The 14,878-nt window shown below is 30.1% G+C and overlaps 1 protein-coding gene across 1 annotated transcript; it reads right to left on the bottom strand.

Moving 5' to 3' along the window:
• Window positions 1-9,063: 9,063 nt before the first annotated feature.
• On the bottom strand, window positions 9,064-10,445 carry LOC132274543 (F-box protein At2g26160-like). Its single transcript, XM_059775850.1, has one exon. It carries the CDS (start codon window positions 10,401-10,403, stop codon window positions 9,240-9,242), a length of 1,164 nt encoding a protein of 387 aa, XP_059631833.1. The 5' UTR covers window positions 10,404-10,445; the 3' UTR covers window positions 9,064-9,239.
• Between the last annotated feature and the right edge of the window lie 4,433 nt (window positions 10,446-14,878).

Here is a 14,878-nt window from a genome sequence, read left to right as displayed (position 1 = left end):
ATATATATATATATATATATATAAAAAGTGTTACATAAAAGGTAAGAAATATTGTGTGAGGTTTGAATTTTCTCTAATTTTATTTCTTTACTCAATGATCAAGCAAGAGAATTTTGTGGAAGATGAGATTTTACATGATTTTCTTTGAGAATCAAGTGATAATTAAGTAACAATATGAAGATTAGATATAAAGTGGGACTTGACAAGGATGGCCACTAACTAAGGTTCATTTGCTTCTTTGCTGAATTGATGTCATTGTGGGGTCTGTTTGATTGTTGTGAGTCTCATCCCAGACCAATTTGTCAATGGTGTTTCCAGTCTTCAATTTTAAATGAACCATCTGACACATTGATGGTTCCTATAAAATTAGATTATGAAGAACTAATCTTATAGTTATTAATTAAAAATAACATGTTTGAGAGATTCTCATTTCGGTCTCAATCATGTTGACATGTTGTACACTTGTACAGTGGCAATTCTCTCCTTCACATGCACTCCTCTTATGTCTCATCAAATCTGAAAATAATTATTGAAGAATTATGATACTTAATACTATTAGGTAGGATTCAAATTCCCTTCGGTTGAATAGTAAAACGTGTTTAGTCCAATTCCACATATAATCTATTTGTAAAGTACATTTTTAACTAGACAGAACGTGATATATTATTTATAGGAGGGAATTTTCTTTCTACCAAGGCAATGTCTCTTACCATTAATAATTTAATTAATTTTCTAAAATATGGTTAAAGTTTTAAAATTCACCTTTAGATTAGAAAAATACCATACTCAGACCAGAGTAGTCATTATTAACGAAGAAGTTTGGAAGATAAATTGGGCATACATAAATTTTGGTATTTTTGTGTATAATGTGATTATCGTTGTACTTTTTTTTTTTCTTTCCTGAATTATCGTTGTACTTGAATTTGCACCCGTATTCGAATATGCACTTTTATATTTTGATTGTTCAAACTTTGACCATTGCAATTTTTAAGTAGGGAAAAAAAAAAAAAAAAAAAAAAAAATTTTGCCTTGCATTAAACTTAAAATTTCCATTGCTGTGGATTTTTTGAAAACGAGAATAAGAAATTTTGTAAAATCTATATATAAGATTGCACAAAATTGGATACATTTGACCAAGTCAAAATTGGGCAGAAAGGATGGTCACTGATTCCATAAGTTGAAAACATAATATGGTCAAGGCTATGAAATGTGGACTAGTGGATTTTTAGCAAATGGTACGTGGGGATTTTAGAAACAGTCCACTCCATCACGACATAAATTCAGCAACACACAATGGATTCATACCATCTAAAGTTGGGCACAAGTTCATGCCAAATGAATGGCTTGGTCCAAGAAATTTGCAAGTGCTCAATTCAAAAAAATAATGGAAATTTAACTATTTGATATGAAACTGATTGTTGAAATTTATATGACTCGTTTGAATTGTCAAATGACCAAATAGACATGCTGCTACCTTTTCTGAGTTGATCCCAAAATTTTCATTGTTGATCCATAAGAGAAATTTTTTTTTTATTGGTAAATATTTGGGCCAAAGACCATTGTTTAGGGTCTCAAAACAGAATTTTTCGACTTGTTGAATATTTCAAAATTTTTTTTCATTGTCAAAACGAACTTAGATTGCTCTCAATTTTTATATTTAGTAGTTTTTATTGATTAAATTTCTTACTCTATTTTTTTAGATTTTTAGAAAAATTTGAGACTATTTGGAAAAATTCAGAGAACAAAAAAAGGCCTTTTTATAATTGAATTATCGGAATATGATTTTTAAAAAACCGAATCAAGTAGAATTTTTTTGTACAATTTTCTGAAAATAAAAAACTATTCTTAAAATTACAAATTAAACCGATCCTGATTTTTGAGAATTAATTTTCAAAATATTTCATTAATCTCTAATAAACATTCAATAATCAAGACGTAACATAACTTGTGATGTACTATTATCATGCACATCCAATGTATTTTTAGGTATGCTAAAAGTTAAGCTACCTACCTATGATTACAAGTATGGTAAGAGGAAGCTGCACTTTGAATCAGTGGTTAATAATTAGCTTGATATTTTTACAAAAAAAAAATAATAATAATAATTAGCTTGATAAATTATAAGATAATGCCTATGGTTGCAAAGTAAAGTAGGGCACATTTTTCTTGTAAAGGAAGCATTTCATATTTATCCTTAATTTTTGCATTTTATAAAAGTAGAAATTGTAAAGTAATGTAAGCACCCTATGTGATAGAACTAATACCACTTAAATTATTGCTTTGAGTATTATATTATAATCACCCATTTAAAGTTAATTGTTAAATTTATTGAATTAGAAGTAATTCAAAAGTATTATGAAGCGAATGGTGATTATGGTAAAATCAAAACAATTTTACTTATTTATTTCTTTATTTCTTTATTTGCATGGTTCCTAATCTTTATGTTATATGTTGTTTATGTAAAATTAAATTAAAATTAGATGATTTAAAGTAAAAATATATATATAGTAATTAAATTTTAATTATCAAAACAAAATAATAAAAATATAAGATTTTGATTTACTTTTAAATTATAATAAGAAGAATTTAATTTTTATTAAAGTTGGATTTGTCCAAATTGTTACAAACCCTACGTTTGCAGAAGACTATTCCAATTATCTCATCGTCTTCTCTAACTCAATCTATTGAGCAGGAGCTGGCTAAATTGATCTAAATAAAATGCTAGAAGATGTCGGAAGTATCTTCATCAGTGCACATACAAGTAGCTATTTGGAAATCTCAATTTATTTATAGATGCCTACAACCGGTTACACTATTGATTTTTAAAAACATTAAAACGAGGATATTTTTTTAAAAAATCTCTAAAGTATTCGAGATCGACGTTTAGAGTGAAAAATATCTAACGAGAGATATTTCCGAAGAGGGAAGGTCAGAACTTTCTAAATTGAGAGAGTAGTTGAGAGATTTTTAAAAACATAAAAAAATGAGGGATATTTTAAATATATATATATATATATATATATATATATGTGTGTGTGTGTTAGAGTATTCGAGATCGACGATCAGAGAGAAAAATATCTAAGGAGAGATATTTCTGGAAAAGGAAGGTCGGAACTTTCTAAATTGAGAGAATAGTTGTTAAACTTGAATCCATTTAGGATTTAAAAAAAAAAAATTGATTTTGGTCTTACAAATTTCCAATTTTTGTCCAAACTGATGTCTTTCTTTCGATATGTGTTGAACATGGACAAAGCTAGCTCCTTAAGAATCTCCATGCTCCTTGGATAGCATGTTTATTGAGCAGAAATGAACACAATTGTTAAATTTATTCAATTGCTATGTAATATATATGAAATTGTTGGAAATTATTTATTTTATTGTGTGTGTGTGTATATATATATATATATATATTTTTGGCAAGTATTTTAGTGTATGTTTTGTACTGAATGATGGACTAAATAAGTGAAGATTGACCTAACATTGCAGTTTATGGATTGCAAAGTTGATTTTAGATTAAAAACTTGTAAAAATGCAACTTGATTAATTTTCACTTTTGTCTAACTTGTCAAACAATATGAGTGTTTTGTAACCCACGCCTGGACCATTGTTTGAAGTTTTAAAATTTTATTATATTTATTTGTTTTTAGTTTAATAGATGGTTGGTTGAGCTAGTCTGTGGAACCAACGGCTACAAAATTTCACTAGTATTGGAAATTAGTTTTGATAGATATATATATATTACAGAATATCCATGGAACCAGTGGGATGAGAATAAAGAATATTTTTTCAAAAATTCCTTATATATTTATTATATAGTTATTTGGACGTTAATGAGGTGAGTTTGATCATCTAAATGAAAAATTCAGAATTTAAATATATATATATATATATATATATTGCAGTGGTAAGATCTTTTAAATTAATTTCCAATTTCGTAATTAGAGAGTCATTTCCATCAAGATTAATTCAATAAGTTTCTAGATTTTTTTTGTATTTTATAGTTTAGTCATTTTCCCGAAGCATCATTAGGTAGTATAATTTATAATAGTTTATATAAAAATAATATTTTAGTAAAGGTGGCGAGGATGGATTGAAAATGTTTCGAGGTTTACGACTTTACGTGTCATATTTTTATGGAGTCTCACGTGATTACATGAAGAAAATTTGGGGTTGGGTGTACTTATGAAGCCTCAAACCTCATATTAAGACATAAAAGTATAGAGTTAATATCACAAGGTATATATTTACTGAAAAAGGCCCAATGAATAAATGGTTTTAAAATTGGGTTTTTTTGACCTATTGAATATTTCGAAATTTTTGTTCATTATTAAAATGAATTCAGATGGCTCTCAATTTTATATTTAATATTTAATAGTTTTTATTGATTAAGTTTCTTACTCTATTTTTAAAAGTTTTTTTTAGAAAAATACTTATTTTCGAGTGTTAATTTTCAAAATATTCCGTTGGTGTCTAATAAACATTCAATGGTAACTTAACACAAATTATATATAGTCATAACTTGTGATGCACTATTATCGTGCACATGCAATATATTTTTAGGTTTGCTAAAAGTTAAGCTAGCTACATATGCATGCTTACAAGTATGGTAAGAGGAAGCTGCACTTTGAATCAGCGGTTAATTATTAGCTTGATAACTTAATGGCTATGGTTGCAAAGTAAAGTAGGACACATTTTTCGTGTAAAGGAAGCATTTCATATGTATCTTTAACCAGTTTATCTAGTTATCTAAACTCTTTAAAGGTAATTATTAAATTTATCGACTTAGAAGTAATTCAAGTGTACTGTGAAACCAATGGTGTTAAGGGTGCACAAAAAAAGTCAGTGAAATCGGATAATCAATTGTAATTGAACTGAATCGTTGTTTCAGTTTAGATTCCTCAACAATTCGATTCCAATGTTAGTTCCAAAATTGAATAATCATTGAACAACGATTTGGTTCCAATTCCAAACCCTTTAGAATCCAACCGAATTAAACCATTTCTATTATATAATATAATTGCTTTACAATATCAGTCACTTGTTACCATCTTTCTTACTTAGTCTTTAGTGTTTAGAATTTTGTATATTCTAGCTTTTGAATATTGACAATCAGTCATGAAAATTTGATAATTTGTTACTTTGTTTTTCCGAAGAAGTTAAAAAAAAATAGTTCGGTTTCATGTCTCCATGATTCTGGTTCTGATTTCAATTTTATGGAAACTGTTGGGAACAGCTTGGTTCCAATTTAGCGAGAAACCATACCTAAATGGTGTAATCAAAACAATTTTATTTTATTTATTTGCATGGTTCTTAATCTTTCTTTTTCCATTCTTTTCCTCTTCTTCTTCTTTTTTCCTTCCTTAGTATATTTTTTTAATAGTTTTAATGTTATACATTGTTTATGTAAAATAAAGTTAAAAATAGATGATTTAAAATTTAATTAATTATAGTAGGGTATTCATGTATATATATATATATATATATATATATATTGTAATTGAATTTTAATTATGGAAACAAAATAATAAAGAATATAAGATTTTGAATTATTTTCATATTCTAATAAGTAGAATTATATGAAATTCCCAATTTTTAATCATTCAAACACCCAATAAAATGATGTAATTTGTTGGAAGGGATGTCATGGTTCACCAATACTTCTACTTACTACGGACAGAGTTATTAAAATCTAAGCTTGCAATTAACCCACTAAACAATCCGGCCATGCTGTATTCGCTATATACATCATTGTTAAATTTGTATGACACAATGTCAGGAATGAACTAAATTCATCTAAATAAAACATTCTAACCCTTAGCGCTAATCGTGACAGGAAATATTTTTGTCATTATTTGAAGAGAACTAATCTAATAACTCACATCTTCGCGCAACATGCAACTAGCTCTTTGACAATCCCAATTTATAGATACCTATCGGTTAGAAACATATCGATACTTTCATAAACACATTATAGATGACCATTTATTATAGTGTATTCGAGATTGAGAGACGTTTAGAGAGAAACAAAAGAATGATTTTGGTCGTCCAAATTTCCAATTTTTTCCCAAACTGATGACTTGTCTTTCAACATGTGTTGAACATGGACAAAGCTCCTTAAAAAATCTCCAAACTTTTTGGGCAGCATGTTTATTTTACTGTATACTTTTCCAAAAATTTTTTACTTTATACTTCTCAAATCTTGTATTTGTTGGTTCTTCATTGTTTTGTAGTGCTTTAAAGAATGATCGACTAAATAAGTGAAGATTGACCTAACATTGAAAGCTGGTAAAAATGCAACTTGATTACTTATATCACTTTTGTCTAACTTGTCAAACAATACGAGTGTTTTGGAACCTAAACCTGGACCATCATTTGAAGTTTTAAAAATTTATTATTATTTATTTTGTTTTTAGTTTAATCGATATATGGTTGAGCTAGTATGTGGAACCACCGGCTACAAAATTTCAGCATATATTAATGAATATTAGTTTTGATAGATTTGTATTGCAAAATATCCATGGAACAAGTGGGATGAGAATAAAGAATTTTTTTATTTTTGAGAAACAATTATTTATTAAAAAATATAAAAATTCCTTATACATTTATTAATTCAAAGAGTTTTTAGACTTCTTTTGTATTTTATTGTTTAGTCATTTTCCCAAAGCATTCTTAGGTAGTATAATTTATAATATCTTTCTTTTCAGTTTATATAACAACAATATTTTAGTACAGGTGGAGAAGATGGATTGAAAATGTTTCAATATTTGACGTGTCATGTTTTTAGCAGTCCACATGAGATCATGGAGTCTCATGCGATATTACATGAAACATGAATAATGTGGAAAATTAGGGTTGGCTCTTGAATGGCATACTTGTGAAGCCTCAAACTATTAATAATATAAAGCTAAAAAGTTAGGACAAAGTATAGAGTTAGTAGCACAAGGTATATACTTAGTAAAATGTATTATTGAATAGGAAAACTAGATTTTGATACAATGCTAAATTGCTAATCGGATAAACTAATGAGATTTTTTATTTTGTTTACGAGTTGAGTTTCTTAGAGAATTCTATAATCTATCATCGGATAATTTTTCATACACAATCTAATTAACAGACTGATTGTCTAATGGCACCAGACCCTTACTACCCAAAAAGAGGTTGGGAATTTGAATCTATATAGTATCAACTATGGAAAAAATATATATATACACAATCTAATAGGCAAAGTAGAAAGTTCGGGCATTGGGCTATTGTAATGGGCTTTAGTCCCACGAATGCCTAAAGTTTGAAGCCCTCATTAAAATTGGGGTCGTTTTGTCATTACTCAAGTTAATGACAAATTCTCGAAGAGTGAGCTTGAACTCAAATGGGGTTGTCACAGTAAGATTGGATGGACTTGTGAACTCCCTTTTTTTTTCTTTTTTCTTTTTTCCTTTTTTTTTTTTTTTTTTTGTTATATTAATAATGAATTAATTATCAAATTTATTCGGTGTGGATTTAAGTGATGTGATAATTTACTTTTTATATGTTTAATGTATGTAAGAAGGTTAAATCGGTTTTATTACAAAAAGTATTACACCGACTTTTTAAATAGAACACTCATTTTTGGGACGCCCTTTGGACAATCAAAATGTTTAATTTGGTTAAAAATAAATATGTGAACAATTGTTTTGGACAAACGAATTATGGTTCTTGGGTTAGAAAAAGACCATACTCGGACCGAGCAGTCTTTATTAAGGAAGAGGGTTTGGAAGATAAATTTGACAACCAAAATTTCTTTTTCGTACCTGTTATAGTGTTAAGCATATTAAAAGGGGAAATTTTTTAATTCAATGTCTATTATCCCTTATCATTGTGAAACAATTTTTTTTTTTCGTTGCATTACACTTACACTTTCTATTGGTGTGAATTGTACGAAAATGTTGTCGTTGTTGAAAAAAATAAAAATAAAAATTGTACGAAAATAAGAAATTTTGTACCATCTATAAGATGGCACAAAATTTCCATACATTTGACCAATTCAAAATTGAGCAGAAAGAATAAAACGAAATGAAAATCAACAAATGCAATAAAATACTCTATGATACACTCAAGCAACCATCATTTTGTTTATTTATACAAAAATGAAGTCTAAACTTCTGAGCACTAAAACGTCTTCTCGTAATATCCTTCAACACATTATTAAACACAGAAAACCAGTTACCCTAATCCTTTAAAGTTAATTATTAAATTTACCGACTTGAAAATAATTCTAGTGTATTACAAAGCGAAGGGCGTAAGTTCAATTCTCAACAATAAAAAAATAAAATAAAATAAAAAATAAAAACCCACTAATCAGAACGATTTTATTTATTTGCATGGTTCTTACTTGTTAATTTTTCTTTTTCCCTTATTCTGATCATAACATTATGTACCAAAAACATGGTTCTCCTTGAAAGCTTCTACGTAAGTGGCAGGGTTTGGAGGAGATTCATAATTTTCAAGAGGCTATTGAATTGTCTGTTTCTTATTCTTCTCCATGGATGAGAAAGAAGTTGACTAGAGCCTTTATATATATATATATATATATATATATATATATATATATATATATATATATATATTATGTCGAGATTTTGGACTACACAAATGTTTTGTGGAGCATTTGGAAATAAAGGAATGCTTGGACTACATGAAAACAAGAGTGAGTTAGAATCAGATTGCTGCAACAACTTGTTTTGAGGCACTACTTTCTGTTAGAAGTATTTTAATTTAAAAAAATTAAAATATTATTAAAATAATTCTTATTAAAGTTTTGTGATGGTCATCATAATTATTATTATGATGAAGAAACCGCAACAGTTTTTCAACTTATATATAAAGAGGTTGAAAAAACTGCAAACACTTTTTCACACACAAACAAACAAGCAAAGGACTGACCAGCACCACTGTTTTAAAGATGGTTTATGCTATATAGAAGACCTTAACCATCAAACCTTATGTTGATATATTCAAAACCCTCACTAAAAAAACGAGTATTATTCATGAAGCTGAGGTGCACTTTCCTATTGGAACAACGTGAGCTTGAACCAAACACAAAATAGTCAACTTATGATAAACAACCACAATATTGTGAAATGTTAATTCTAATCAAGCCAACAAAAGCAATAAAATTAAAATACATTTTTTTTTTGGTGAAATGTTGATTCTAAATAAATCACCAAAACGCAATCAAAAGAAATTAAGTCTCGACTCTATACTCAATTTCCAACCACAGTTGGGAGGATCCAAATTGGAGGCAGCATATCCATATGTGAAGGATCAAGAATGTAATGTGTGCCAAAGTTTCCATTCTCTACGTTGAAGATACCATTGTCACGGTACCCATACGGTGGGTAAACTATGAAGTTAAAAAAATCATCGATGTAGTATATGGAATTTGGCTGGCATCCAGGGAACTTCGAAGTTGAAATACAAGTGGAATGGCTGTCTCCCAAAAACATTGCATCTCCGCCCAAGCTCTTCACTTCAATCCGCTCAGGCATACCATTCTCGTTTGGCTGTAGCAGCAGCTTGAAAACCTTGAAGTTCGAAGTTTCGTGCTGTAAATCATATCCTATTTCTGAATGAAACCGTTGCACATTATACAAATCTCCACTAGATGATTCCACGAGACATATCCGGTGAGCATACACTTCAATCCTTGGTACAATTACTTTAACTTGGGGAGCCTCACTTGCCCTGCCCCTGCTATTAACATCAATCATTAAGACTCCACCCCAATAATCAACTGCAAAAACCTTGCCTTTATAATATATGACATCAAAGATTACGTTAAATCTCTCATCTTCTACATAAGTCCAATCTTTGTCACTAGGTCGAATGAATGCCAATTGGTGGCGATCACTATAGATGGCGGTAACTATGCAGTCATTCGGAGACAAAGCAGGGTCAGCCGACAATATAGCCTTATGAACTTGGTACTCAATTAAAACAGGTTCATCAAATGGGGTATATTCGTATTCGATATCGACCTCAATATCTTCTAAGTCACTTTCATGATACTCGAATTTTGAGACGTACATGATGGAAGGAAGCTCAATGGTAGAACCAGAGAAGGGGTTTAATAGAGTTACACCCATGTTTTCTTCAACAGTGAACAACCAACCATATGAAGAACCGGAACACCTCTTCTTGTAAGGTACCCATAATTGAAAATCATATATTTTATCACGAGTGATGTTGTATAGAATGCGAAATTCTTCACTATTATCTTTTGTTGGGACCATCAACAATGGAACTTGTGCATAACATTTTCTTTCGAGAAATTTAACTTTGTTCTCCAATGCCACAAATTGCCATGGTTTACAGACAGCACCAAAGCGAACATAGTCCGAAAGCGAATCTAACTTGTCCACAATCATATCCAATAAGTTCTTAGGGAGCCATGTCCAGGCCGACTCCACTGATGATTACTAACGATTATTTAGTTGCACAGCACAACAACAAATCTACAACAAGAACAAGCTAAGAGAACCTAATCAATTACAAAATCTGGTGAGGTTTCATAATCTTAAACATGAAAACCATATATATAGAACCATAAAACTATATATATAAAGAAGAAAAACAAAAAAAATGGTAATAGTAATAATAAAAATAATATCTACCCAGTTGATAATATGAAGCAGCTAACCAAATAACGAGAAGCGCAATATTAAGACATTGTTTAGGTGAGAAAATTGTAATAGGATTAAAATTGATGAAGATTTACCTAAATTGATGAACATTTACCTAAAGTTTATGTGATGAAGGACACTGACTTATCCCGTGTGTGTATGTATAGATATATATATCTATACACATATATATAGTGCTTATAGCAATCTCCTTTCCTAAGTAGACTTGTAAACGGATCTGATACAGATACAGATACAAATATAGAACAAGTAGAGTGGGGATTACACTTTAATCAACAAAATTAAACACCAAATCGATAACTGTTGTTAAATAATCTAATATAAGAAATAAAATTAGGGCTTCTAATTGAGAATAAAGGAAAGGAAAGGAAGAAGAAAACAGAATACTCACAGCGTGATAAAGGTCTTTAGGCGAGAAGGCGAAACTTTCTCGATCTACTGTCTCTAGAGAATCCGGCGATCACTCCCTCTTCGTTGTTTGTGTGACACCCCTCAATTCTAGAGCCACGGGTGATCAAGTCTGAGCACAGAATACAAGGGATATCAAACAATTAATATTTAAACAAGCATTTGAATATAAAAAGAATAATAAAGAATAAATAAATAATAAGCTGAAGGAAACTAAATAATAAATCCTTATTTTAAAATCCTCAAATAAATAATAATTAAAAATCCAATAATAAAATCCTCTAATCTTCGGATACTAGTAATTAATTAAACTACAACTCGGGAATCCATCCTGTGGACCCCTAATAATATCCTAACCGAAATAACTGAACCGAAATAAAAATAATAAGTAACTAATGAAGACGAGTCCTACGTAGAGTCGGAAGAGTGAATGACTGTCTCTGCTCGGCACGAACAATCTCTAAGACTAGAACTGACGAACACCTAAAAAATAATGGTGGGTCAGGCCCACAAACAAGTTCTAATCTACTACATCCCAAACAGAGACCCGATACACGTACACATCCTAATTAATTCAACAATAACTAAATAGTCCATATGTAGATATATACACACTAAAGGAATCTCATTAGACCATAAAGTTGTCTCAACCTGAATAGTAGGCAACATGCAAAACGCACATATAGTGGGCATGAGTACCTAGACTTACCAGGGTACACAACTACGCTATATCTAGCTACACATCCCTGGCAATATACGCACCATAACCACTGATCCTGAGACTCAAGCTCATATCATGGTGTATAATTATATATTTGAAATCCGTCCTATCCAACCATCAAAAATAAACTATCCAATTATTATTTTAATAATATGTCATCCAACTATTCCGTTGACCTGACACGAATAAGTAGGACTTAACACTATGGTTAATCCGTTCCCTTATTAAAAATAGGTAGGACTTAACTTCTAAGTTAATCCGTCCCTAATATGCCCCCATCCCATAATGGTGCATTAATCCACATCATAACCAAAGAGAAGTTTCCAATCCAAAGATAATGTAAATAATATTTACATATAAACATTATATTAATCATATATACATTCTTTGCATTTACTTGAGCAAAAATCTCAATTCTAAGTTTCATGCATTTAATTTTTCATTACACGAAATTAAAATGCATCTCAACTAAATTGTACATCTCCATATTTTGATTAAATTAATTTAAACTAAGCAATAGATTAAAATAATTTAATCCAGCAATATCTAATTAATTTATTCTTTCAAAATTAATTAAATTCCATCCTTAGCATGTAAAATTATATCATGCATAAATAAATATTTAATTCAAATTCATTAATCAAAACTAACAAATATTAATTTAATATTCTAACATTAAATAGATTACTATTAAAAATATTTAATGCAAAAACTATTTAATCAAAACAAAATAAATTAATCATAATACCAATCATTATACTAATCATTATATCCATAATAGTACCAATCATTATATCATGGCATTATATAACAATCTGTTTTTTTTTTTTTTTAAAGGAATTGTCAAGACTTTCTCGATCGGCGTGCCCAATTCATGAAAGAACAAATTCCAGTTTACGAATTGCTACAAACCCAGTTTCATGCCACTTTTTAGCTTGCCTCGTTCGGCGTGCATAGCTTGTAAAAATACTAATTTAACTTTACTCACGCATACAAACTGATGCATGGAACAAGCATCACTAATTTAACTTTACTCACATGCATACAAACTGATGCATGGAAAAAGAATTCTTTATTTAATTGTTTTTATTATTTTTTTCCACCATTGTATTGACCTCCTTGTTTCGCGTACATGCTTTCTGTAGAAACAAATTCTAATTCTATATTTAAACACACCACTTGATTCATGCTAACATAAGTCATGAAAAAAAAAATTAAATTAAAACCAAGGCCACCAATAGTGTAGGCAAAAAAAAAAAATTAAAACCCATTATTAAAACCCATAAATTGAAATTTCAAAGTAAATCTATGTAATTAGATCCAATTAATTTATTTAAAGAACCTAGAATTAATCTAGTATGCATAGAGTATGAATCAAAGGAGAAGAGAAGAATTAAAACTTGCCTTTAGGGATTTGATAAAAATCCTAGCCTCCTTCTTCCTTTTTCTCTTCCTTCCTCTTCCTTCTTTCTCTCTCTAAAATATAGTACGTAATATATTTTCTAATCTCTTTCACAACTCTATAGTTATATATTTATAGGCAATTAAAATAACCCTAATCCTTTTCCCATTCCAAGACAAACTAAAATGAAATAAAAATAAAATACAATAAAATTTAAATACTAAAAAGGTAACTAAATATATGTTACGTATAATCTATGTGTACCCCTTTTTATATATAATATATAAATATATATCAAATTATTATTAAAGAGACTTTCCTTACATATATATATATATTTATTTATTTATTAAATATACATATACATGGGTAATCATCCGTACCCATTAAACCCCTTATCCAAGTAGTCCATGGAGCCCAATTGATTGGTCAATTACTACTATCCATATCCAATTCCTTAAAAATATAAAAATAAAATAAAAATAAAAATAAAACAATTAAATTCCTAAATAAATACACATCATCACATTCAATTCAATTTAAACAAATAATTAAATCAATTAAACAAGTAAACAATTAGCCAAGAAAACAACTAAATAATTAAATGCAATTAAAACTATTAAAATAATACCGAGACTATCCTTTTTATATTAGGGGTATTACATTCTTCCCCCCTAATAAAAGGAATTCCGTCCTCGGAATTCGCCCTTACCTTCTTCCACTATATCTGGAAACTGTGAGCGAATAACATCCTCTTGTTCCCAAGTAGACTCAGCCTCATTATGGTGATTCCACTGGACACGTACTAACGATATGACTTTATTGCGAAGAACATGATCCTTACGGTCAATAATGCGACACGGTGGCTCCACATATGTTGCATCCGGCTGCAACTCAATCTCTCCCACATCGATATGCTGATACCGATCTTCATCTCGCAGAAATTGTCGCAACATGGAAACATGAAACACATTGTGCACTAGATCCAAATGATCTGGAAGTGCCAATCGATAAGCTACAGCTCCAACGCGATCGGTAATCATTATGGACTCACAAACCGTGGTGATAACTTCCCTTTCTTCCCAAAGCGCATTACACCTTTCATAGGAGACACTTTGAGTAGAACCTGATCCCCAACCTGAAACTCCAAAGCACGAGTACGACGATCCGCATAACTCTTCTGCCTACTTTGGCAGTGCGCATGCGATCCCTAATAAGAGCAATCTTCTCAGAAGTATCCTTAATGAACTCAGGACCCAAAAATCGGCTCTCGCCAACCTCCATCCAACAAACAGGAGATCTACATGGTCGTCCATATAATGCCTCAAACGGTGCCATACCAATAGTCTTCTGAAAACTATTGTTATATGCGAACTCCACAAGTGGCAAATACTCCTCCCAATGGCCCTTAAAGTCAAGGACACAAGAACGAAGTATATCCTCCATTATTTGATTAACCCTCTCGGTCTGTCCATCAGTCTGAGGATGATAAGCAATGCTAAAATGCAACTCTATATCCAAAGCCTGCTGAAAACTCTTCCAAAACCCTGATACAAAGCTCGAATCCCTATCCGATGTAATAGATAATGGAATGCCATGCAACTTCACAATCTCTGTAATGTAAAGTTTCGTTAACTGTTCTGAAGTGTAATCAGTGCGAATAGTTAA

Source organism: Cornus florida, unplaced genomic scaffold (genome assembly GCF_030987335.1).
Source record: "Cornus florida cultivar Cherokee Brave unplaced genomic scaffold, ASM3098733v1 CherokeeBrave_3.0.0_Hap2_Chr09, whole genome shotgun sequence".
Taxonomy (NCBI): domain Eukaryota; kingdom Viridiplantae; phylum Streptophyta; class Magnoliopsida; order Cornales; family Cornaceae; genus Cornus; species Cornus florida.
The sequence above is the reverse complement of the archived record's forward strand: the minus strand, read 5'-3'. Positions and strand labels throughout refer to the sequence as shown.

Excerpts from the sequence above, each read along its gene's own strand:
- LOC132274543 (XM_059775850.1), bottom strand. The coding sequence starts at position 10,403 with ATGATTGTGGACAAGTTAGATTCGCTTTCGGACTATGTTCGCTTTGGT.